General features: G+C 38.9%; 2 protein-coding genes across 5 annotated transcripts; one reads left to right on the top strand and one right to left on the bottom strand.

Annotated features, from left to right (window-relative positions):
- Nucleotides 1–3575: 3575 nt before the first annotated feature.
- On the bottom strand, nucleotides 3576–9219 carry sec22c (SEC22 homolog C, vesicle trafficking protein). Its single transcript, XM_071485138.1, has 7 exons — nucleotides 8955–9219; nucleotides 7880–8091; nucleotides 7540–7703; nucleotides 7180–7359; nucleotides 6896–7014; nucleotides 6458–6523; nucleotides 3576–6346 (listed from the first exon to the last, which is right to left on the bottom strand). Exons 2-7 carry the CDS (start codon nucleotides 8059–8061, stop codon nucleotides 6146–6148), a joined length of 912 nt encoding a protein of 303 aa, XP_071341239.1. The 5' UTR covers nucleotides 8062–8091; nucleotides 8955–9219; the 3' UTR covers nucleotides 3576–6145.
- A 15-nt stretch (nucleotides 9220–9234) lies between these two features.
- nktr (natural killer cell triggering receptor) lies at nucleotides 9235–23910 on the top strand. Of its 4 annotated transcripts, none has more exons than XM_071485136.1 (17): nucleotides 9235–9374; nucleotides 11500–11578; nucleotides 12110–12184; nucleotides 13236–13343; nucleotides 13784–13828; nucleotides 14990–15077; nucleotides 15901–15930; nucleotides 16379–16524; nucleotides 17219–17441; nucleotides 17568–17735; nucleotides 17864–17951; nucleotides 18464–18612; nucleotides 18717–21419; nucleotides 21499–21582; nucleotides 21885–21944; nucleotides 22792–22893; nucleotides 23126–23910. In XM_071485136.1, the coding sequence occupies exons 2-17, from the start codon at nucleotides 11521–11523 to the stop codon at nucleotides 23193–23195; spliced, it is 4197 nt and encodes a 1398-aa protein (XP_071341237.1). In that variant the 5' UTR covers nucleotides 9235–9374; nucleotides 11500–11520; the 3' UTR covers nucleotides 23196–23910. The 4 variants fall into 4 exon arrangements, with proteins under 4 accessions (XP_071341237.1, XP_071341236.1, XP_071341235.1 ...); XM_071485135.1 differs by having other exon boundaries at nucleotides 18714–21419; XM_071485134.1 differs by having other exon boundaries at nucleotides 18693–21419.
- The last annotated feature ends 2767 nt before the right edge of the window (nucleotides 23911–26677 follow it).

Genomic DNA, 26677 nt, shown 5'->3' with positions numbered 1-26677 from the left:
CTGGATCTGTAGGCTAACGTTTACATTGTGTTGTTATGCCCATAAGTGACTCAAAAAAACCAGTTAATGCATGTTAGGTGGCTAAAGTTAGCAACAGGAGTATTTAGAGGCTAGATGCAGAATACTGTCAGATCTTTAGTGTAGAACAAAACAGAGCTAAAATGCGAGTGAATATTGGACTCAGTTTCATCTAGTGGAACAAACATAACTTCAGTTTTTAATGCTCTGTAACTGTACATGTATAAATGTGAAACTATCTGCTAACAAGTTTGCCACATCACTTAAAATGTGTTGTGTTTACAGCTTGTTTCCACATGCCTCTAATTAAGTGGCCAATATATCATACTGATTGTAAAATGAAAACATGTTATCTGTCCACTGACCACCCAGATAAATGTTCTATGCCAAAGTGCAATTAAAGCAACTATCTAGGTAATAATTCTTAACTTCTGATATTGGAGACTTCCACAGAGAGACTGCTACACTCAGGGCACCCAGAAAGAGAAATGAATGATGCGTTTGAAATTGATGGGAAACGCTAAAGTCTAGGCCTCCAGCATGTGGTACGGGCACTGAACCTGAGACAAAGATTAAATAGATGAGTGGGTGCCTGAGTGACTCACCTTGATTAAATCTACCGTAGCTCAAAGTAATTTCAGTCCTAGAGAGTACTCCAGGAGACTCTTTGCCATCGTATTGAAATATCAGAGAGGAGGTCTGACCTTAGGAATAAGGTTATTTTGTTGGGTTTTTGTTGCAGTCAGGTTAACCACTGAGCAGTAGTTCCAACCTTTTTGTCAGACATGCACCCACAGCCTGTGGATTAATTCATGTCCCAAATGTTCTCTTTAATAGATTTTAAACTGGATGCTATTAATTATAAGATAGCTGATATTACAATTCTGTTTTTAATTAAATTGTCAATGTTTAGGTCAGCTTGGTCAAGCAGTGGCAGCAGCTGGATGGATGGTCTGTTTATACAGCCAGCTAAAGTATGAATTGTGTTGAGTTTTTTCCAATGTTCATCTATTACTTTTCACTAATTATTTCAACTGTTTATCCATATTAGCTAGCAAACTGCTAACCAACAATTACTTCTAGTTAATTTTTTTTTGCCTTTTATCCATAACATCCAGCTAATTTCAGCCACTTTTCTATTTTAACTAACCATTTCAAACATTTATGTATTACTTCACGCTGTTTTAACCATTTACCCATTAATGCTAGTTTACTATTTCAACTATTATCCATTATATTCATCTCATTTTAGATATTTTACTTTGAATTTACTATTTTAACCATTTAACCTTTGTTTCTGGCTATCTATCCATTTAATAATATCTTTTAGCTAATTATTTGAACTGTTTACTTTAAGCTATGGCCCTATATTTCAACCTTTTACCTATTACTTTTAGCTAACTGTTTACACTCCTCTCTGTTTGTTTGCTCACTAGTTTTCACATCATTTCAACTACTACCTCAAGTTTGGAACAAGTTATCTACACTGTGACCACTTTTGTAAAATATTAGGTATACGGTAGCCTCTACTGTTGACCTACATCTTAATTTTCTGACTGCAATACTTACAACAAGGACACATCAACTATTGTCAAATGTTTGACTGACAGGGATGCAGATTTAATGCCCGTCAGCAACATGTCAGTCAATGACAACAAATAGCACAGACACAGGATATGCGTGTCATAAACATCACATTTGATAGGTATTGGGAAACATTAGATTATATCACTTCTACAATACAATCGAGATGGAAATTGTTGCAAATGCTGGATTAAATCATCTGTCATTTGCTGTGTAATTTATTATTACCTGGATCTGATAAACCAAACATTTCTGAAAAAAACAACAGTGCTGCTGTTCTGTGAGCGTGTAGGAGCAGAGGAGGCACTTCTCTGTGAGCGAAAGAAATGTGAGCTATAAACATTTCAGCAGGACCACCCATGTTGTTAAGCCTATTTGCTAAGGGAGAGAGGGCAATTTCTCAACAGCAGGAGCTTCTGCCAATTAGGATAAAAGAGGTTAATCCCAGCAAATGAGGACCACATCTGAAGCTGATCATTTAATTTTGATGCATTGTAGCAGCACTGACGGCACTGCGGATTTATAATGTAACTGTGAGCTCTGAGGGACAAGTTTCATTTGTTTCCAGCTTGCAACCTCAAATTTCCCTCTTTAACATACATGAAAATGCAAATAAACACTGGCATGCTTTACAGCTAGTGACCCAGCTACAGCAATGTCTGTAAACTAGTGACAAAAAAATAAAAGTGGCAACAAGAAAGTGAGTTTGATATTTATGGGAGGGTTTTATGTGTGTTCCCAGCTATTAAACAGAAGCTTATTTGAGACATTAGTGGAAACTGCTGTAAGTGATATAGGTTGAGGTCAAAGGTGACAAATCTAAACATATAGGAGAATTAAAACTGGATTATTTATATAACAATTTATGCATTTATGACTATGTGAACCCTTGCAGTGATGCCTGAATGAAGACTGGAGCAAATGTTACAGCTGAGACACCTACTAAAGTCCTAGATAAAAGAGAGGTGCAGACATAGAGATTGAAGATATGATTAAATCCCTGAGAATCTAAAAAACACAAAATGAACCCCATATAAAACACTCTGTCATCTGACATCAGACACCATCATCACACCAAGAGTGAAAGGTTTCTCTCTTTATTCTAACTTCTAAAAGCCAAGTCTATCTTTTGATGTACAAGTAATTTACCTAAAGAGGGCCACATAAAATAGAAGTTTGCTTTTAATATCCCCCTTTGAAATTTAAGATTTTTCAGTGCCAGCAGATTGTTTGTGCTCAATGTCACAAGGCTTCTCTGTCTGATGTAAGTGTTAATTCTATGAGTAGTCTGTGACCAGTATTTCTAAATAAACCTGGGCTATCTGTCTGGATGTTAAATTGACATATGAACCTTTTAGTTGATCTAGAGTGTGGATGAGATATAAGAATTTGTCTTAAGTTACCACTCCAGCTGTTTAAACTTCAGCGTGATCCATGTAAATCGGGGTCGGCAGTGCTGAAGGAACAATTGGTCTATTTTCTGTTAAAAATTCAGTATTGTGTGCATTTATTCCCACCTGGTTTTCTCTGAAGCTGCTTAGATTTCGTCCATAGGATTTGTTCGGCCTAATGTAAGTTTGCTGGGGATGAGTCATGAAGCTTGTATAAATGTTATCAGCTGTACTCATTCTTAACTAACCAGACAGGTAACAATATGAAGAGCAGCACAAACACAAAGGAACGTCAAGATTACTAAGTGGTGAAAGAGCGCCATCTGGTGTAACATTGAAATAATACAGCAATTAATTTATATTTGGTGTTCAGGTTTGTCAAACCAATTTTGTGGCACTTTTTGACGTTTATGTTATTTCTTCCATTTTCTTTGTAATGCAGGTTCAAGCATCAAAACAATTTATCTGGGTGTGGCATAAAGACATTTTTAAAGAGAAAATAAGCCAAATAATCAAGGTAATAAAGTATTTCTTACGTTCACATTGTTGATTTTGTGTAGACACAAATAAAGCATCAGCAGGTGGAAAAAGACACTGTTTATTAATGAAATGTCAGTTTTACCACGGCAGGAAAACTAAAGCCCTGTAATTACCAGTGTATTTGGCAGATACAATGAGTGACAATATTCCATCACTTCCCATCATTATAAACAGGCTGCACCCCACTGAATCAACCTTGCATGAGTCAAATTAGACACAAATAATTTTTGAATGTTTTGTACTGAACAAAAGAAAACGTCCCATATTCAGTTAAGACTTAAGACTTTTGATGGCTATAAGAAAAAGAGATGGCTGCCACATGTGTCAGTTGTACAGTGTGCTTGTTTGAAAACCTTCATGTTAAACATAATTAGACTTCATTTTTGTTTTGAGTATTAAAATATCCTTATTTGATTCTACATCTTTAAAACACAGACAGCAACATTTTTTTACAGTTCATTTGGTCAGCAGTGTAATTGCACACTTCTTGTCGTCCAGAGAGAAAGTGGTGAGTCAGTAAAACCTTTGTATCAAATATATCACAGCACAGGAAAAACCATGTTGCATAACAAATAATAGCAAAATTCTACTTATTTACTGTGTTTGAACTTTGCAAAATCGCCAATCACAAAATTTACAACAACCCTGTCAAATAAAATTTCATTTAAATAAGAGTTTAATCCTCCGTCATACGGTTGAACACAGCATCAAAAGAATGTTCATGGAGCCAGTCTAATTTTCAGCACTGTATATAATTCTGGATAGAAAAACCTAATTATGAAAAAGAAAAAGGAAAATTTACTAAAGCAGGCTCAACTGTGTTAACTGCAGTTGCACAACATTTTATACTTCCACTGAAAACATTTGAGTTCTCTCACTCTTTATAAACTACAAGCTAAAAGTGGCTTTTCTAAACTATTTGTACTTTATAGCGAAGGATGTTTGGATTGTCAGATGAAATAGAAACTTTTTGTTTTCCTTAAAAATTCCCTCTAACTTTCTTGATAAAATAAGGAAACAGTTCAATGAAGAAGACAGATTTTACAGTTACACTGCAGCCACACCACTACTTGTTTGACAAACATTATAAACAAATAATTTATTTCCCTCGCTTAACGGAAACCAAGTGCAGCTGTTAAGCTATTAAAAACTGAATATCTAAGAAGCTCAATACACAAAATGTTAAAAAATTAAGCTAAGGAGACTTACACTATTTATTATTTATTTAGCAGCGCTACTGTGATGTGTTCTATATTCATACTTAAATTATAACCCTGTTGCGAACTACACATAGGGAGCAGTGTAATAAACCCCAAAGAAACAGAGAAAAAAAATAATCAACAAAGTAAATGGAAATCAGGATATAAATGTCATTTTAGCTCAACCCTATATCTACACATTCAGAATTTCCAAAAAAATCCAAAGCTAAAAGTGCAGTCAAAAAATGTTTCCAACAATTTTCAATACTATTTTACCTATCAGTGCTTTCATATTCTTACCCGCAGTATACATTTTAACAATCCAGAGATCAGTAGAAAAAGACAACTAAAATATCAAAATTTGCTTTGATCGTACAAAAAAATGGTTGAAATTGGAGATTATGTGATGCAATTCTCTTTGAATCAAAAACTGTGTTGAAAATAGTATGTGTTTAAATGATAATATGCCTTAGTATTTTCTGTGGAGTCATTAATTGAGCCCTTACATTTGAACTTTCTGAGCACTTGCCGGTGAATTTGTAAATAAGATGATACAATTAAATAACAAAAATAATCAACTACATTTGCATTGTCACATAGTAAGGCATGACCCCATAGTTTAACATTTACACCTTTGAAAGTTTTTCTTTCCATAGCCTAATGATCAAATAATTGAAAACAAGCAACAGCTGCATTTCAAACTTAAATTTCACTGATCTTTAATCAAACTAGACTAAATAGTTTACGTATCACACTGCCACCAATACAAGATGGACTACCTAATTATCTCCTAATCAACAATGTGTACCTATTTTAAAAGTACAATTAAATTCTGTTACAATCATGAACCGTCACCTAGCTTTGTAAACTGATTATGCAAAGATAATCAATGGCCTGTGGTGGCAGAAATAATACTGAGCTGAATGCAGGCAAAAATGCATCTTAACTCCTAAAACCCAAGCATAACCAGCTTCAACAACATTGTTGTTTTTTTGAGAAAAACTTTGGTCAACAACTTTGACTGAAAAAAAAAAAACTCCTTCATCTTCTTTACAAACTTTTTGGACAGGACAGGTCTGACAGAGACTGATCAACATTTCTGTTTCTCAAAGAGACATCTCCTTCTTCTCCTTCAGTTTACAGTGTTAGTTTAAGGTTAACCAGATATTTTTAAGGATCCAGAAAGAACTGCTTTTCACTGGACAGTCTTGAAAACAATGTACACACAGTGCAAGTACACAAGTAGTTCTCAGTGAGGACACAAAGTTCAGGAATATGTTTTTGTTAAAGGGCAGGGCATCTCCTTAACTCAGGTGGATCAACTCATTCCTTCCCTGTTATTCTCACCTGCGTTGAAAATCGGGGACACAAATGGCTAGGAGAGGTGTACCACAATTATGTGTCTCGTGCTTCTCAGACCCCACAGTCATTGGTTCTGTCTTGGAGTTTGCGGGTGAGGATGAGAACAGTGGAGAGGGAGGCGACGGAAATGTGAAAGATCAGCTGCCACACATTCCTCATGCCGAGCAGGTACAGGTTGCATAGGACGATCACGCTCAACAGAGTCAAGGACTTCTGTTTCTTCAGAGATGAGTGGAACAGGTAGAGGTGGCACTGTGGACACAGGGAGTTCATTCACAAGCTTAATGCCACAGATTGCAAGGAGAATGTGTAATGCTGGTGAGGATGAAACACCTGTGTACGCAAAAAGTGAACTACATGTACCTGAAACACACAGCAGACAAACGCCAGAAGAAATGCCACTACGTTCCATATACCCTCATAGTCATCCTGTGTAAAGGGAAAAGAATACCATTATACAAACTGGTGATTTTTCATTAAAAGTCCACTTAACCTAAAACGTGTGTACAAGTTCTTGCAAATTATAAACTAAAGTCACACAAGAGTGATAAGCTGTGAAGTTTTGTGCAAATCACAATGTTATTATTTTCTATGTAACCATGTTTTGCTTCCACAGCAAAATGCTAATGCACAGCGGCCACTCAGTTCAGCCAGCTTAACATCTCTGTAATTAATATAAGCTTATGCATGACTAAAGTTTTTCTTGTATGTTTGCAAATTATGAAACACTGACATACTGCAAAGGGATGCAACAGTAATTTATGTTAAGTAGTTGTGAGAAACATCCAAGCGCTGCCATACCTGGAATGTGTACTCTATGAGGTGCACACCACGAATTACATTCAAAGACGCACACATAATATTTAGGACCAGAGAGAGGATGCCTGGTGCTGTCACTGGTTCAAGTCTTATATTTTGACCTGTTAAACAAAAGAGAGTGGCCATATGAATAGTGTATGATAATCAAACATAGTCAAAATATAAGGACTGTTCATGATTTATGGATTACCTGAGCATTAAAGAATCAACCGATAAATACATTTTGCAGTGCTGTTACTGCTAATTTTATGCTGTATAGGACTTACCAGATCCAGAGCCTTGTTCCATATGCCCGTTTGCGATGCCATTGGTGAGCTCCACCTCATCCAAGTTAATTACTTGTAGTGGATGGATCCTCAAATCCTCCTGGACCTCTGCCAATGTAACCTCTAGGGCCGGACCACCGCTCTGGTTGTACTGCTGCTTCAGTTTCTGAATGGTGCCATCTATTAATTGGCAGCAAATGTAACAGATTTGTGTTAAACAACTTATTCAATTATAATTTAAAGGAGGTGACCAAAAGACAGGAGCTTTGTTTGTCATTCTGGATGTCATATTTTAATTCAAAGCAAAATCCCTTACAATCAACAGTAAATCTAGGTGACGGTATTTCTCTTCCTACTCACCAAATTCCAAAAATGGATATGGCCTGGCTGCCAAGGCAACAACAGTGCTATTGAAGCATGCTGTGAACTCCCAGCGCATATCTTCCAGGAAGCAGAAGGCCTTAGCAACAGGGAGGCTGCAGTGGCACACAGTCATGTAGGATACACCCTCTGAGGAGATGAAGCTGAACAGTTGAAAGGAGGAAAGGTGTTTAGTAAACAAACAGCCTGACACAGCACGACATGGATGCCCATGTGACCAAACGGACAACATTCTGTCTGAGTCCTGCTTTAGGATGTGCACAGCTACAGAGAGCAACACTAAAACAGTCTGCTGCTGCTTTGATTCCTGAATCCTTACTATATGTTGAGCTCCTGGCCCTTGACAGTCCCTCGGTCAGGGAGGCGGGCCAGCGCCTTGCTGATGGCCCTGAGCTGCTGTTTCCTCTCCTGGAGCTCTCGGTTGTGTTCAAAGTCTGTGGAGGCTGACAGGGGGAGTCCATCCCTCACCCGAACCACAAAGGCGAAGAGGATCAGAGACATGATCCACTGGGTCCATGAAGAACACACTGCCTGCATAGGTTAAAGACCAAGATAGATCATCAGGATTACTATGTTAGGGTTGCAACTACATTATTTTCAGAATTGTAGTTATTTTCTTGAATAATTGATTAATTTTGGTCCACAAAATGTCTATAAAATAGTGAAAGATGCCCATCATGAGTTGCCAAAGCTGAAACCGATGTCTTCACATTTCTTTTTTTGTCTCACTAACCCAAAAAGACTTTGTTCACTATCACAAAAGACAGAAACGCAATAAATGATGATTTCATATATTGGCTTTTTGTTGCTTAAATAATCACAGATTAATTTCCTGCCTATTGACTCACTGTAGGCTATCAGTTAATCAACAGATTATTTCAGCTCTATTCATATTCAGCGCTATTAAATTCACTCAATTACCAAAGTATTGGGTAAACTTAACTAAGCAAGGAACTATTTTAGTCTAATACAATGGCCCTGAAATACACCCTGTCTTCATGGAGGACATAACTGAAAACTTGAACTGCTTCAGACTGGAGTTGATTCAACTTTATGGTCAATTTCGGGGTTTATGGTGCTGTTCTGACAGGTTGCTCACCCAATTTTTATCAACAGACTGAAAAATACAAAACATATGTAGCTATTACCAGTGTGATTACACTTCAGCAACACCACTACAACATCCAAGGTAAATCAACACTTCTCTATCGTCATGAATGGGGAATTATTGCAGAGCTGTTGTGTTATTGTTTTACACTGCATTAGTTTTAACTGGGGTACATTATGAAGTGTATAATTTTAACTGCGTAGATTTTAAAATTGTGCGGTATGAATCTGTAAACTCTCGCCTGAGCTAAACAATGTACGCGTTGTTACAGTTTGTTACACCTTACCTCATTATCATGGGTTTCATGCTGCACCTTGTTACTTAGCTACTGTAGGTTAGCTGACCATAGCATCATATCAAACACATAAATCTCCAGCTGGTAGCCAGCCCCAGCTTCAGATACGCGTTACGAGTGCGATCGCAAACTTTCTGTTGCCGGTGATTAATATGGAGAACCGGAATAACCTGCTATAACATTTACGCAACAAAATTATTAAAATTAGCCAGCGAGCTAACTTGAAATCTCCTTCCTGATACAACAAACCACAACAAATCTTCTACAGGAACTCGGGAGGGACAAATCTAGTGGCAACCAGTAGGACTTATATCTTCCAGCGCACCAACCTGCTTCACCAAAAAGTGAAGTTAGCTCATGCTTGCTGACCGTCAGTGACTAGCTAACTGGCCGGCTAGCTACTGTACAGAGGTTAGTTATGTTATTAACAACTTTGGATTTGCCTGTAATGTAACTCTTATCGTTACGTTAAATGTCAGTTGTCATTGCAGCTGAAAGAAATCTAATGGAAGCCAGCTAACTCTAGCTAGCTACTAGCCGTTAGCTCAACCATTTTGGAAGCGTTTGTGTTAACGTAAACGTCGTTAGCTATGTAGCAAGTGATGTTTTCCTTTGTCCCTTTTCTTTCAGCATGGCTCGATCTCTCAGTAACGTTTGGTTTATTAAAAAAAAAAAGAAAGAAAAAAAACAGATATGAGTAAAATGTGTCACACTGACAGCCAACGTTATGCAAGTCGCGAATACGCAGATTCTTGTGCCAATATATGTCGCGCAGTTCCTAGTGTGAATTAATAATATTGCTGGACCATGACATTTATATTTTGATTGCTTTATTATTATTTTATCAGGCTCTTTAGCCAGTGTGGTTTGCATGACTTGTATGACATTTAGCTCACATGTGTTCTTTGAGAGTTCTCCTAAAAAGGAAGGCGTTAATTGTTAGAGGGCAGGTTTTATAAACTGACAATGTCAATCCCACTACTTCAGCGTTCATACAGTCAGGGTTTGCAACATGATATGAGTCTGGCTATTAATACAATTCATAGCTGTAGCTGAAGTGATGTGACCCATAAGCTATTGAACAGACCCACTATCGTCACCTTCAGTTTATTTTCGTCTGATTTTTGGCTACAGTTGTTATTGTTTTGTTTTTTTTATTATTATTATTCTGTCATTAACTATGCACTGAGATAGTAAGGCTTATACTACTGCGTTAGTTATTGTTCACTCATTTACTAAGAATTAAAATCTGTTGACACACCACACATCCTCAGATGTCAAATATCAGGAAATTCTCAGGTGTAATGAAGTGTGTGACAGTATTTCTCATGTGAATGGCTTAAGTTGATTCGCACTCATTAGATGAGGCTAATTGCTGTTAAATCACACACACATGATATAGAAACATAAATCCCAGTATACTCTTCAGATGTGGCTTTTGTCCTTGCTCATTATTCCAAAGACCCTCTGTTGTACACACAGAAATTCACAGAAGCTGATCTGTATCATACTACTAGAAAGGGTGGTATCATGGCATATTCACACAGGCAGCTGTTGCCAAATTAGGATGCAGAAATACCTTCCTCATAGCCTTCTAATACTACTTCAGCGCCTCCTCAGTCTGTGAATCTTTGCTAACACAAAGTGCCACTACCTTGTGGTTTATTGCTCTCTGTGGCCTGAAATCCAGAAATGTTTGCTCCATATTTTACTTGTCAGACTACTGCGTGCAAATGCAAAACACTTCCCCGCAACACCCAAACACACCATGTGAGTTGATAATTATTACATGTCGGCACAGTTACACAGGGTTTGTCTAAATAATAGGCAACTTTAATCCAGACATTGCTGACAAATTATTATGAGACGCTCTATTGCCTCAGTGTTGCACTTTTATCAGAAATAAAGCTATGTTTGACAAGTCAGCATGTGGTTCACCCACACAAACTGTTCACAGACCAAATGTTTCTATGTACTGTAGATATAATTAAAGATGTTAATGACATCTTTGTGCACAAACTGAAAACACTGTCCTGTTCAGCTTCTCTACACAGCAATAGAAGAACTCCGGGTTTTGGAAACATTGTTTAGTGGCTACTTGTCCACATTATAAAAATCAAACACGTTCAAACCAAAAGGCCTCTGACACAGAGGTAGAGAGAACCAGAGTCTATAAACCGATATACAGTGACATCCAAGTGGACAGTCAAAACAAGAGTTAAAAATGTCCAGTGAGGAGGCTGTGTTGTGCCCTGCTTGGATTTGCATCGTCAGTACATTTCCTCATAGGCTTCTCTCTCTCCCTCTCTCTCTCCCCTCCCATGTTCTCTCTCCTCCCATTTCTGTTTCTATCCTCTATTACTGTTTTTTACTCTCTCTACATTTTATTCCAACACTCACCTCTCAGTATGCTTTACTTTCTAGGCTTAAACTAACAGATAAAAAAGGAACCCAAATGGGGCGCTTAGTGCTTATTAAAGAGAATACTGCCTTATTTTTCCTGCTTAGCTTTTTTTTTTCTCTTTCTACATTTTAGGTCACCCAGACTTTGATCACAATGGGGGTGAAAGACCGCCCTCAGTGTTACTTTGATGTGGAGCTCAACCGGGAGCCAGGTAAGAGAATTTAAAATCAGTATATTGGTATGATGATTAGTTAGTCACGTAAACAGCCTCGCTTCACTTTGGTGGATGATTACTTTGAACTGATACCATCAACAAAAACTTTGAGACTTTATGTATGTAGTGTTTATCTTAGCCTTGGACCTTTTGATTGATATTCATGTGGTTGTACAAAACAATAGTGGGGTAGTAGTACACTCGCTTGGTGTGACGAATGGTTCCATTTAAGTCTAGATTTGCCTCTAGCTATGGGAAAGTTTGCCACAGAATCCTTGTAATTTTGCAATGGAAGCCAATTAAAAGTGTGCAGTATAGTAACATCTGGCCCACTTCAGTGTAATTCTTAATTGTATTATATAAAAAAATTTCCTCCATGTTTTTTTTTTTTTTTTTTTTTTTTTGTTAATTGTTTTTCGTAACGCAGTTAATGTTAAATGCTTTATATTGTTTTTTAACATTTGTAATTTTCCATAGCTGCAAGCAGAAGGAGTTCTTTTGCTAACTTTTTTCTTTTGTGTCTTGTAGTTGGGCGTATCGTCTTCCAACTTTTTTCGGATATTTGTCCCAAGACGAGCAAAAACTTTCTCTGTTTGTGCACTGGTGAGTTATGTTCAGTCCAGGACAGGTTTGACTCAAATATCATCCTTCCTGTGTGTTCCATTAAATTATCACCATGAGTAGGAAATGAAATGGAAAAATAAGAACAGCACCACACTCCACACACCTCTGGTCATTTAATACCATGAGGAAAGGAGGTATGGCTGTAGTGTAATGATCCAGTGACAGATGGAGTCACTGGATGGGTAGAGGGACCCTGCTCTGTCTCCCTAGATATTTCATGCCACTGACCAAAACACAGTATACTGTAGTAGTGATGGTCTGCCTAGAGATGGCCATAAATCTGCAAACAGACAGCAGATCGATCCTCCCTCTCGTTTTTCACCCCACCTGGCCAATGGGAATGTGATGCTGGCAAGGGCAGACATGGGAGATGGCTGGTTAGTCTGTTTCTTCTCCTTAACATACATCTACACACACAGACAGCATAACACAATAAAATACACAAGTCAGCTGGGCAGATTGCTGTGACTTCCTGAAAGTCTCTAATGCATCCTTTTAGGAGGGGATCAGCTAACTCCATAAGAAACCAAATCCTCGGAACAATGCTGAAGCCAGTGAAGCAAAATACTAGAAAATTAGCAACTGAAGTTACCCATCTGAACAGCCACCCCTCTGTCTGCTGAAACCCACCACGAACAGATCAACACATTTAATGAAATCTCTGCCTTCACGTCTCCTTTTACCCCAGTGGAAAGGGAAATCCACATGGTAATCGCTTTGGGCAACTATTCTGTCCCAAGTCAGTATCACTCCAGTGGAAGATTTCTTAATGGATCATGTAGCCCTGCACTGGAGTATTAACATCAAGATGCCTGCACAAAGGCATCCTGTTTATTGAAACCCCCACTGCCCCAACTGTGGTTTCATTCCCTTATTAAGAATGAACCCCATGCAGCAACATTCAAGACCAACATTTCTAAACACCTCAAGGCATCTGGTAGACACAAAGCAGTTTGTACAGTAGTAGGCCCGTTAAGCTGTATCTTTCCAGTTTTTTGAGAGCTCAGTTAACACACATACCTATTTTCAGGTGAAAAGGGAACTGGCAAAATCACAGGGAAAAAGCTCTGCTACAAAGGCTCCACATTTCACAGAGTTGTAAAGAACTTCATGGTCCAGGGAGGCGACTTCACCGAAGGTAATGTGTAATGCATAATCTGATTTCACTTTGAAAGTGTGTTTGTTTAATCAAGAATGAAATTAGTGTGTTGATATTTTTTTCAAAGACAAGGTGCTTTAGAAAAGATGCTGCACATTCTGTTTTTGGATGAATTTTAAACTGTGTTTTTCAAGGAGTGTACTTTGGTTTCGTACAACGTGGGCAATAATTAACTGCACACTGTCAATGAAGGGATTTTTTTTTGTTGTTTCAGATATGTAAGAGATGCACCTAGCATACTATTTTGCTGAATGTGGTGGTAACTTTCTTCCTAGAAGCAAAGCACATGAACCACTTCTCAAATTGTGTCCAAAATGCTAACAAGAGAGCACTTTTATCTAAAGTGGTACATTGTGTACACATTTAGTCTGACATAAATATAACAAGGTTAAATTATTTTACTGTTTTAATCTCTGCAGGAAATGGAAGAGGAGGAGAGTCCATATATGGTGGCTACTTTGAAGGTAATGAGAATATGAAGTTATGTAATGATCAGTCTACATTGCTGATATCTCATAAATGTACATCTAAATACTTAAATACTTTTGCATGAGCATAACATCGCATGTGCCTATTGTTGTAAATGGGTTTCTTGTGAATTTTCCTATGTATGACTCCGTTGACCTTCACTTTTCCATTGTATCGTGCTGTCTTCTATTTAGTTACAGTAGTGGGCTTTAATCAAATCAGCATGGAGAGTAGGCATTCTCTTTATTGAAAGCTACAATCTTCCTGCCTAAAATTTTCAACATATTCTTTTATTTATAGAGTGGTCTTTTGCAAAATGAGAAGGTAAGAGATGTACACAGCTCAGTAACACCATGTCAACATTGTCCCCACCACCTTCCTAAGTCAGTAAAAAAAAAAAAAACAGCGCAAATGTGTGCAAAGACGCAGATGCAATTTGCACTGAAGGATTTGCCGTTCACACAGCTCCCCTGTTAAACCCCCAAAGCCTCTGGCTGCTCAAATTACTTTTTATGTTACATATGTGATATTTATAGCTCCAGTATCCTCAGCATGACAGGTACAGAGTGGCAGTTTCTTTGCTCATATGAGGACTAGTGGGGAGTGCCACAGTTCATATAAGATAAATAACCTTTAAACATGTATATAGTATCATGTAGATGTTGTTTCAGTGAGCATTTAGTTGCCTTTTTGTCTGTAATTTACATCACTGTCAGACAAATGTGTGTACAGTTTGGTTTTTACAACGTTTTCTTATTGATTATCTTCTCTCCTGCTTGTAATGTTTTTATGTGGCCTTGCTAAGAAGAAAGGCAATCCTCTCATAGCATGTTGATTTGAATTACAGCCAATATAGTATATTTTGCAAGGTAGTCAGAATGATGCTGTCAAAATGTAGGTGATTTATAGTTGATAGTCTAAATCATACAAAAGCAGTTGTTTGGTGCTTTAGAAAAGGACTAGAAGTAGAATTTGGCCCAAAGAAAACCTTAATAAAACAGCTGACTTTAAGGAAGGACTGATTGGTGAGGTAATGATTAGGTTTGATGGATTTAAATGCAGATTTTTTTTTTTTATTGTATGTCCCTGAATATGTCTTAACATTAATCGAAGAACACACCGTGAGACCTCGATCCCTCTTTCTCTGCTCCCAACAGATGAGAACTTCACTCTCAAACACGACAGAGCCTTCCTGTTGTCGATGGCCAATCGCGGGAAGGACACCAACGGTTCACAGTTTTTCATGTGAGCACTCAGTAAAACAATTCTCTCTGCAACTTAATTAACCATACCATTTAATTGAGTGTCATTCTTAACAAAGTTTTGTTTTTGCTCTCTGTCCCTTCTGTTTTGAAACTGTAGAGTAGAATTTGTCATTGAGTGTGACCGTCAACAATCCCCTCTCTGTGTGCAGTTAGTATTCAAAGTGCAGAGAAACATGGATTCGTTCTTTTTTTACCTACAAATGTGTTACATTTTTTCTCTTGCCGTTTTTGTGTAAAATTTACAGAAACTCTAGCATCCTGCTCTTCCAAGGTAATGTGTCTCCAAGGCTGTGTTTCTCTCTCTCCTGACTGTATATAACATTCACTAGTTTATTATTGTAAACATTCTGCAGAGTACAGTGTTTATTTTGGACATGTTGAAACAGTATTTACACATGGTTTAAGTTTCTAAATCACTAAAACAGGTTGTCACCATAAGTTGGAAATTTCCTCCACGAATAAAATCTCATGAAACATAAAAGAGTAAATGTATTGTAAAATGTCTTTGTGTGATTCAGATATGATTATATAATTGCCCACACTCTGTTGTTGAGTGTATACCTGCCTGTTTATCACTGTTTTTAATTGAAAGTATTTTCTTAATTTAATTTGCAATCAAATATCTTTAAACAAAGCTTGGTCTTACAAATTCTGTACCCTTTTTGAGATGGTACAGTAGCACCCACGCTTTGTTGAAGTTGCTTGTTTATTCTCATTCTTTTCCTCCTTTTTCTCCTTTTTTCATAACCCCACATCTGCTAATGGTTGAATCCTCCCTGGATTGCTGGATTTTCCACAAACAGCACAACCAAGACTGCGCCACATCTTGATGGGTAAAATCTACTTTTGGCAATTTTTTGAAGAATCATAGAAGGAACTAAAATGGTGTTTACAGTTGATATTGAACCTTCATTTCTGATTTTGATCTGGTTTTGAGAATTGTTAAAGGCCCAGAAAAGTTGTTGAAAACAGTCAGAATTTAAAAAAAAAAAAAAACCTTCATAAACTCCGCCAATCTGCTTCATCTCAGGGCTGTGTGGGTTTGATCAGGTTTCATAGACCAAACAGCCCACAAACTGTCATTGGGTTCTGATTGAAATATTGCTAAAGTCAGATTGGTGCATGGTTGTACCTGAGATCCCCATGTTACTTCATCATACATAGTGAGAAGCTGTCTGAGAAAATGCGTTTTCAACTTTTGAAGATATTGAAATAATGTAATAATAGTCAAGACACTGTGTAATTGTGACATTGTGTAAATCCTTTTTTGACTCTATGCAGAGTCCACGTCGTCTTTGGTCTTGTCATCTCTGGCTTCGAGGTGATAAAGAAGATCGAGGGGCTGAAGACAGATTCAGCCAGCAGACCCTACGCTGATGTGAGAGTGGTGGACTGCGGTCAGCTGATCACAAAGTCTGCAAATGATGGTAAGTTCTCTCTTCAGTTACTGGTCTTTTTAATAATTTCTGACCTCCCTGCCCTGTCTCTGGCTCAGCATTAACCTCACTGGTTCCTACTTAAGACACATATCTTAAAAAGTGGCTCACAAATACACGTAGTTGTAGTTTATAGCAAACTTGTCCAGTTCCAGACTTTGTAGATTTGATATATTGCTACCCAGCCAGTGTAAAAAAAAAAAGAAATTAAAAAATAGATGTTATCCATTGTCCAGTGAGCTATACAAAAGCTTATACCTTTTCATTCTCTCTAGTGTTTTTCTCTTCTGTGTAAATAACGTGTTGCCTGTGATTGTAAGTGGGTCATATTTTGTGCTCATTCTGTAAGAGGTTGGCATTTGGATGCCAACGCCACCACCCCCTCCCTCTAGTGGTATTAGAGCAGAGCGTGTAACCTGATCTTCTGTTTAATGGGGATCAGCGAGGTGATCTCTGTGGAGTTCAGTTGGCATCTGCCCACCTGACTCTGCCAGGCCTGCCTTCATTAATTCCAACATACCAAGAAGAATCAAACAAAGCCTTTGTTGTAGCAGAGTCATGCCACCCTGAAAATGACTCCTGGCATTTGAACTTTCCTTCATCCTTTACTTTACTGGCATATTCCTAAAAAACACTGCATATTGTAGATGAAATAACATACATGCTTTTATATTTCTTACTTTAGTACTTGAAGGCAAGAGGAAAAGAACTTCCCATTCTGCCGACTCATCCCTCAACTCCCAGGACTCATCCTCTCAGTTCTCCTCTTCAGCAGAATCTGAAAGTGAATTTGATGAAAAGCACAAACATCGCAAGCACAAGAGACATGCAAAGGGTAAACGATCAAGAAAGAAAAGGAGGGAATCAAAGAGGGGGAAGAACATTGATGTCTTGCCTTTCAAGCAAAGGTAATATTTTATCTTACGTCACCACAGTTTTGAGTAGAAATACAAGCACTGACATTAGAGACTTGTTGGCACTTTGCATAACAAAATATTGCTTTGCATCATTTTGTTTTGTTGCTGCTCTCAAAGCTCTGTGGAAAGACAGATACTGGAGGGAAAGAATGAAGTAGAAGGAGAGAAGGAGCATGGTGGGAAGAGAGAAAAGCCAGTAGTCCGACCAGAGGAAATCCCACCCGTGCCAGAGAATCGCTTCTTACTGCGCCGGGACATGCCATCTCAGGAGGACAAAACAGAGATGTCAGTCTCAATTTGGGCTTCATTTATATAGCATTTTTAGTTTTAGTTTTATTTGTTGTCTTACACTTTGAATAGTTCACACTTAAGTAATTACAGTAGGCATTCACATTGAAATTTTAACTTTGCAGAGTTGAGAAAGAAGAATCGTCTATTTCAGCTGACCAGAAACCAGCAGTGTCTAAGTCTGGACGAAAGATCAAAGGTCGAGGAACAATGGTAAGCTCACCTCAACTAATATTTGTCTGCTCACATATGGTGTTTATGTCAATTGTTATTATAAGTATCTGTTTGCCACTGCACTGCCCTAACTTAGGGTCAGGATCTCTCAAGTGGCCACAAGATAAATCTGTGAGGTCACAAAGGATTAACAAGAAAAAAAATCTGTAGCTCACAGTTATGCTTATTTTTCAGACTTCCCTCTAATCCTTCCTTTTTTTCCTTGTGGATTGCTGGATATTTTTACTTTTTGGGACAAATATAGCAAAGCCAATGGTTTGGGAACCACTTCTGGAAAGAATTGATCTACATATCTATTTCATTGACCACAGAGACAAACTATTTTTTTGTTTTCTCCTTGTTTCTCAGCCTCACAACTCTTTGCAAGTCTGTACTCTGAAATTATATTCAAGATAAACACACCTGAAAAAAGCACAGCCTCTGGGTGAAGAGTTTCTATATGATTAAGTATTTATATGTATTTATATGATTAATTTTTACCTTTTCTGCAGAGATATCACACTCCCACAAGATCTAAATCACGCTCTGCATCTGTAGAAGAACGTGGTAGCAGTGAAACTCCACCTCACTGGAAAGAAGAGATGAAGAGAACCAAAGTTTATCAACCACCAAGCATGGAGAGATGGAGCAAAGGAGACAAGTATGACTTAATATTTTACTTAGTAGCTTTAAATATATTTTTTCTGTTTTTTTTTCTTCATGCGTCTTTTGACTTAACAGATTGAATGAACATTCCTCAAGCAGATGGGATGACAGAAGTGACTCCGCATGGTCCCGATCTGCCGATCACTCTTCAGACCGCAGCTCAGAGAGGTCTAGCCTGCGCCGCCAGCCGAAGAAAGAGAAGAAGAAAGCCAAACACAAGAAGAAGGCCAAAAAACAGAAACACAGCAAGAAGAAGAGCTCCAAAAACAAACCTCAAGTGACCTACCTGTCAGAGGGTGAAAGGTCAGTGTCTTCAGGAAGAAAGTCCAGAAGATCCTGTTCTCTGTCCCGATCCTCCTCAAGTCAGCGCCATTCATCAGCTCGGAGGAGGCGGTCCTCGCCGTCTTTCAGAGACTCACGGTCCTACTCTAGGTCCTACACATCCAGTCGATCCAGATCTCGAGGGAGGTTTTATTCAAGATCCAGAAGCCTGACTAGATCTGGAAGCCGGTCCTTCTCCAGATCTTCCTCCTATTCTAGATCCAGGTCAAGATCAAGATCCAGGTGCAGATCCAGGTCTGGGTCTCAATCCAGAAAGAGAAGTTCATCTAGATCCCCAAGAAAGAGGAAAGCCAGCAAGACCAAACCAGACACCATGATGCATGTGACTGACAAGCTTCCTGAGAGCAAAGTCACACCTGTCCCCAGACTCCCTACTGTCCCCGCTCCTGAAAGTGTCCCTGTGATCCCGCTGAGCGACAGTCCTCCTCCCTCACGCTGGAAGCCCGGTCAAAAGCCTTGGAAGCCCTCTTATATCCATATTCAGGAAATCAAAGCTAAAGTAGCTCACAATGCTATGTCCTCCACAGGACAAGCAGTTGATAGGGTTACAGAGAAAGCTCAGACTTCAGTTACAGCAAAGTCTCTGCCAGGAGACTCTGAAAGCAACAAAGCAAACAAACCTGCAGGGCGCTCACGCAGCAGGTCCTCTAGGAGCAAGACCTACAGCCGATCATACAGTCGCTCACGGAGTAGAAGTTATAGTAGGTCAAGGTCCAGATCCCCTCATCAGTATCACAGCAGTTCATCCTCCTACAGCAGATCAGACTCTGAGAAATCCCAGAAAACAAGTAAGAATAAGAACAACAAGAAGAACTCACTAGACAAGGAATGGAAAGAGTATTACACCTCTCTGAGGAGGATAAAAAATTTAGACAAGTACATTTCACTCACCAGTAGTCAAGATGCTCATTCAGGATCAGAGAACAGGACAGGCATTGAGCAGAGTCCTGATATCAGTGTCTCAAGGAGAAGTGGCTCTTCAGAGAAAATAAAAGAAAAAGGCAGCTCACAAGATCAAGAGACAAAACGTTACAGCTCATTGCCAGTGGAGAGCTTTAATAGCAGGTCTGAATGGGATAGTGACAGCGATAAAGTGACCCAAAGCAACAGTAATGTCCCATCAAAAAAGCAGAAAGAAACAGCTCTGTCCAGTGAGTCTCTTGATAGGAAGTTGTCGGCTCTTACTGGATGGAATTCAGAAAGCGATTCTGAAAATATGGCGGCTAGGGCATTAGCCATATCTGAAAAAGAGGAAGGGGAGGCGAGTTCAGAATCAGACTATGAGACTTTGAGAAAGACGTCAGAGGCAGTGACTGATATACCAAACAAGATCGCTGCCGCCACTGCTGTGTCTAGTCCATCAGAGGAAAATCTTGAGAAGGCCACAGAGCCAGAGAAGCACAAGAGCAAGAAGAAATCCAAACGCAAACATAAACATAAGAGGAGAAGTGAGAACAAAACTGGCTCCCATCACAGTAAGGACAAAGGGAAGAGATCTAAGAGGAAACATCAGAAGCTGAAAGAGACTTTTCACTGGCAACCACCTTTAGAGTTCGGAGAAGAGGAAGATGAAGATGAATCCAAAAAGGAGAAACACAGTCCAGGTAGAGTTGGCAAAGAAAGGCCTGGTGTCGGCAGCACAAATTATGTTGCCTCTAACCCTGGTAGAGAAGAAGACAGGGGGCAACAGAGGGCAAAAGAATGTATTAATAAAAACCCAAAACAAGCTGAACCTCATCAGTCATCCAACAGGAATGGTGCTAACAGTGCTAATAATGCAAATTTACCCAGTATCAAAGAGCAAGAGTCACTGGATGACATGGACATATGTACGCCAGAGCATGACACTGAAATTGTAGACGCTTCAGTTACACATGATCCTTTTAGTAACACATCTGAATTAACCCTGAATTCTACCTCAAAGTCTTCACATATGTCAAGGAAAGCTAGTGATTTACCTCACAGCAAAGAACAGTCTGCTGTTACCTCCACGACAACAGCTGCTGGACTGGAAGATGAAGCAGCCGCTGGCAAACCTACCAGCACTGTAATTAATTTTAAATGGAGACCTTTGAAAGGAATGTCAGCTATACAAAATGTGAATGTGCCACCTGTTGCTGCGAAACACATCCAAATTCAAGAGAACCAGAACCCCAACACACAAGGAGTAAGAATGGAGATTAAAAGTAAAAGCCGGGTCAGACCGGGATCTCTGTTTGACGAGGTACGTAAGACTGCACGGCTCAACCAAAGGCCGAGGAACCAGGAGAGCTCCAGTGAGGAAAGATCCCCTTCCGTGGGAAAGACCAGGGGAACATCTCGCACACGGTCCCCAAAGAAGTCCAGGTCTGTGTCCAGGAAGTCTCGTTCCGTTTCCAGTCACCGGTCTCACTCCAGAGGGTGGTCGCACTCCTATAGCAGGTCCAGGAGTAGATCCCGCAGCTCCAGCTACTCATCCAGGTCAGTCAAAATAAAGCACTCTGATTAAAAGAAGAGCACGAGGGCATCATCAGTACATTACAACACGCTATTCTTTCAGGAGTCGAAGCAGGAGTCGAAGGAGACGAGGAAGAGGACGGTCACGCTCCCGCAGCAGTACATACCGAAGTTACAGGAGTCACAGGTACAACCCAAATCACTGATCTGTTGTAGCAACTAATGGATCCCAGTGGGAAAGTGTTTTCAGTAAAATGCAGGGTCATGAATGTAGAGAAAAAACCTTAGAGATCCTGGTGTTTTAGTATCTTGCTTTACATTTTACTTCTCAGCCATGTAAATTCTTATAACAGTCAAAAAACCTCTGTTAGGTTAAAAAATTGTACACACTTACCTTTCCAAGACTTCCCAGTGTATTTTTACATTGTGCATTTTAACATAATGTATGATTAGTCTTTAATTATGTTTCAAACTTTCTCCTTCCATCAGTCGGACCTACAGTAGAAGTCATTCCAGAAGTCGCTCGTATAATCGCCATCGGAGATCCAGGTCTGTGACCCTCCTCAATATACTCACTCAGAATAAAAATGTTCCTTTGTTTGAGTTATTGAACACACTTAAGTGTCGATTTAAACACAATTATGTATACTGTATATTGAGATTAAAACAAACAACATCATATTTCTACATTTTGACTGGCATGTTTGCAAAACAGGTGTTAAATTACATTGTGTGGTATTAAAACTGAAATTTAAGTTGAATCCAGCAGAAACCCTGAATAGAGCACTGTTACCTGTTTTTGTAAAAAGTCAACAATAGGTGTGAAAGTAAACTAGCTTGAAGCATTAAGATTGAATAAATATTCGCTTTATATTCTATATTTGTATTTGTTTCCTTTATGCCTTTGTATCCGTATTGATCTAAATACTACAAGCTTGTCAAATGTTAGGATGTGCAGTATGTACCTTAGAAGGGGGTCCCAGGAAGGACATTCTGCCCTTGTGATCAGTTTATGACCAGTTTATGGGGTCTTGTGTTTACCTGGCTGATACTGATGTTGAACTTTTGACTCTTGTTAGGATCTGTAAGTTTTCTGTTGGGTGACAGCTTATAAAAGCATCAGAGGGTCAATCATGTGTGATTTTGTTTACTGGAACTATAAATAATGATTTCTTTCACTTCCAACTTGTTGTGATAAGGTCTCTTCTCCTCTTTACAGGCAATTTCTGCACCATGGGTCTTAAAGACTTAATGATGAATGACATTTCAGAGCTGTACTTTTCCTTATATATTATGTCTCTACTAAACATATCTGTGTAAATTAAACACCATTATGTAGATATTCCCTAAACAGTAACACTCTGTGACTCTGTTATGTGGCTGTATGTTAATGCAGGTCAGACTCCTATGACAGCTATTCCAGCCGGAGTCGCAGTGTGAGCAGGAGACGAGGGCGTAGACGAAGTGACAGCTACAGGAGCTCAGACCGCCGATCACGGTAAGACACTCTGCTCCCTGGTGAACCCTGACAGACATCAACAAGGTGGCAGGTCTCAGTTCAGTGTCTTTACTCTGTCTTTTGTTCTTTCCTGCAGCTGAATGTTGCTTAATACTAATGTGTATTCATTCAGTCTTTTACACAAATTCCTGCTTTTCTGACGGAGTGTGGCACCAGCATCTCCTCCATGCCTGAAAGTTAAAATCTTGAACGGTGTTGTTGTCCTCCGCAGGTCATACCGCTCCTCCAGTCGCAGTTCTTCTAGGCACAGAAGCCACAGTCGCAGCAGTCGGTACAGCTGAGCCTCAGGCAGGTTGTTGGGTTCACTTCTGCTTTGGGGGAACACGAAGTCTGGACACTGTGCACAAACAATGGCAACCACAGACCAGCAACTAAAGCTCGAAGAGGAAGAGTTACTAGTTTAATACTGTAGTGTATATCCTACCTACATAAGCTGATGTGATGGTCTTTGAAGAAGTGAATGTGATTGAATGTGAAAAAAAAAAATAAACCACTTACCAAGATTACATAAAGGCAGATCCTTGTCTTCGGGGAGTGTCACAGCTGAGAGCAACTGGGTTAACAAATGGCCACTCGAACAGAAATTTAGTTTGTGAAATATATGTTATGGCTTGTGAAATAAGTTGTAAATATTTTATATTATTGTATATTTGTGTAGTCTTTTTCTACTTCTGATTTTTATACACTGATGTGTGCAAATATATTGTAAGTGTCCAACACCTCGAGCTGTGACAGGTCTGAGGGGCTGATGGTTATGGGTTGAGGTTATGCCTTAAGTTCAGGGTCAGTAAGACTGGATTGTTTGTCTCTGAAAAAAATCCTCATTAAATGGAAAACAATTTTTTGTAGCAGTTTCATGCTGTAATTTCTCTTTGTTACATTTGTTTTATTACTGTACTATGAATGTTCAAACTAACTCAAACTAGAGTGTATCTAATTTTGATTTTATTCAAACAGTTATGAATGTTTACACGTAATAAATTCTACTGCATCCTGTGCCTTTGTTTTGTTTTGTTTTGAATCTCACAATTTTTAGTAGATAATACTGCAGAGATGTCAGTTTATGTCCTTTAAAGTACTTGAAGAGTTTATGGCTCTACAATGGCGCCATCTACACTTCAGTTCAGAACTGCAGTGTGAGTGTGTCTTTCCTGTGAGACCAGTCAGCTACAGGCCCATGTCTTCATCCTGGCAGACTTAAGTGTGTATTATATTTATGTCAAACACCATCAATGCACAGCCCAAATAGTGCCTGCAGTTTTCTGATTAAGGGATCAATGTAATTTCTTTCTATTACATGTCATGTAATTAGAAGATTCAGATTAATTCTTGACTATAATTTCACTCCCTGATCAGGGCACTTCATTGGAATAAGAAAAAAAGAAAGAAACGACTCTATTAAATTATTAATTGGACTCAGAACTAATTGAAAATTTGGTTCTCTCCTTGCTAATATTTGCATACAATTAAAAACTGCTGGCGTCTGAGTTCCTGTCTGTCTCCTGTGGGAACTTCTGTGAGCAGCATGCTAGAAACTAAATGTCCATCAGATACAGATCTTATTGAATCACTAAAGTGCTGGACTCATTTTTATCTGCAGGTGCAGGAGAGCAGGCAGTGAGTACATGTACTGTTCAGGCCTGTTTTCTATTGACAGCTTCTCAAATCTGGATTTATAATACTCCGTCCTGCCACAACACGAGTGAAAATGTAACAACATGCGCACAGATTTACACCAAAATACATTGTGTCTTGGGAAAACTAATCTCAACGGTCAAAAGATAACAAAAGATGTAAGAAAGAAAAGTCTATCAAGTATGAAGTACATATACTTTCTTGTGAAACAGTAGATACTTTTACCTTTTCAGCTCTAAAAAAGCTCTCAAATGAAATAATTTGATAGGAAAACATCATTTTCCATTGTAAGAAAAAAAAACTTGTTTATCTTTCATTGAGTTTTTAGGAAAGGTCTTTATAAGCTCTTTGTTTTCTACTTCTCCTTTGGTTTCTTTTTAATTCATAGTGTGCAAGGGTGTCTGTATATGCACCATATGTAATCAATTATATCTTGTGTAAATAGCCTACATCTTGCAATAGTTGTATTTTTTTCAATGTGCAAAAAGGGAACATGACCAGCCTGAGGATTCAGGAGGAAAAATCATCAGCCAATTGACACACTTTTTGGGGAAATATATGATTTACTTTTCTCGTCTTCAGTTCCTCCTTGTCTGAAATGTTTAACAGCATCAGATCTGAAATATTGAACTTTTTTTGAGCTGCTATGACAGTTTTACACTTCCACGCACTGTATCTTTAATTAAAACCGCCTAAATGCTAAGCAGGTTTCAAGATTTTTATCAGTCTAGTGGTCGGTTTGACAGCTTCCCTGAGTGACTGCATCCACACTCAGGTTGTGGGCTCAGCTGAGTCCTAGACGTGAAGTGATAAATGAGACCTCCTCCAGGTTGTGATCAATTTTTTTCCCACCTTGTTATGAGAGTATCGACTTCTTCTCCATACAGTCAGCGGAGCAGTGAGTGATGGCAGTGGGGTCCAGAGGCCCTCAGCTGAATTACCAAACAGGAAAAGTGGGCAGTTGCTGCAGGGCCCATGACTGTCTGGGGGTCCGGATGCTCAAGTTTTTCTGTATGACACTTAGAGAAGAAACTGTTAATTAGAAAATTAATAAGCTATCACTATTGTGATAATTGATTAATTCAAAGTCATTTTTCATTTCATTTGCTGGTTCCAGTTCCCCAGTGGGAGTATTTGCTGCTTTTTTTTTTTGTTTTACACAATTGTAAACTTTTGTCGGACAAAACAAGACATTTGAAGACGTCACCTGAAAACAGACGGACAACTGAGAAAGTAACTCTCAGATAATTTGATAATGTAAAGGATTGTGGAATAAACTGACCTTGTAGATGTAATAGTTTGACACTTAGGGAAATAAGCTTATATGCCCTGTTAACTGAGAGTTGGATGGCAGGATAGTTACAACTCCAATAAATCTGAATCTGCAGTGCCGGGATGAATAGCTTAGTTTAGCATGGAGACTGGAAGCGGAGAAACAGCTAGCATATCTTTGTCAGTAGATGATAAAATCTGCCTGTCAGCATCTCTAAAGCTTACATGCTAAATCTCATTTGTGTCTTGTTATGTTTTCTAAACACCAGAGTATAGAGCCAACAAGTTGTGGTTTACTGGGGGATTATGTTTCAGTGTATTTTGGCCAGGCACAATAGATTATACACAGATGTGGCATGTTAAAGGTTGTGTAGATGATAAACAATTAAACAAAAATTTACAGACAAATATTTCCTATGTAGATATAGTGGCGTAGTGGTGTCCTGAGCAGAGAATGAAAGTCACACGCAATCTGTGTGGTGTTGTAATCTGAGTCTCTCTGGTCTGGGATCGTATGCATGTTGAGTCTTTTCTGTTGTTGGTCCTGCCCACGTTGATAAACACAGGCACCGCCCATACACGAAGTGGCACAGTGCAGCATTCAGGTGAAAGCTACATCCCAGAATTTCCTCCCCTGAAGAAACCTTTCACCTAAAAAGGCCCTCCACAAAGGAAGAGATAAGACACAGAAGGACTAGCCACGGGGATTACCGCCACAAATCCCATTTGGCCACTGGACAACCTCCAAAAAGTTTTTTGTTTTTTTACCGGCTTCCTCCGAGTCATTTGTTCAACTGCTGTCCCAGCGGGCTCCAGCTTGCAGAACTGTCTTTTCTTCTCCTCAATGTCTAACTAA

This window comes from Trachinotus anak, unplaced genomic scaffold (genome assembly GCF_046630095.1).
Source record: "Trachinotus anak isolate AG129_WGS33_773 ecotype Australia unplaced genomic scaffold, CSIRO_AGI_Tana_v1 ptg000009l, whole genome shotgun sequence".
Taxonomy (NCBI): Eukaryota; Metazoa; Chordata; class Actinopteri; order Carangiformes; family Carangidae; genus Trachinotus; species Trachinotus anak.
Note: the sequence above shows the minus strand (reverse complement) of the source record. Positions and strands in the feature narration are given on the sequence as shown.

Coding starts and splice junctions, on each gene's coding strand:
- sec22c (XM_071485138.1), bottom strand. CDS start 8,061: ATGTCTCTGATCCTCTTCGCCTTTGTGGTTCGGGTGAGGGATGGACTC. Junction 7,704..7,879: donor GGCCAGGAGCTCAACATATA/GTAAGGATTCAG, acceptor TCAACTGTTCAG/CTTCATCTCCTCAGAGGGTG. Junction 6,347..6,457: donor TTGTCTGCTGTGTGTTTCAG/GTACATGTAGTT, acceptor CTGTGTCCACAG/TGCCACCTCTACCTGTTCCA.
- nktr (XM_071485134.1), top strand. CDS start 11,521: ATGGGGGTGAAAGACCGCCCTCAGTGTTACTTTGATGTGGAGCTCAAC. Junction 17,442..17,567: donor GTCTTGCCTTTCAAGCAAAG/GTAATATTTTAT, acceptor CTGCTCTCAAAG/CTCTGTGGAAAGACAGATAC. Junction 17,952..18,463: donor TCAAAGGTCGAGGAACAATG/GTAAGCTCACCT, acceptor CCTTTTCTGCAG/AGATATCACACTCCCACAAG.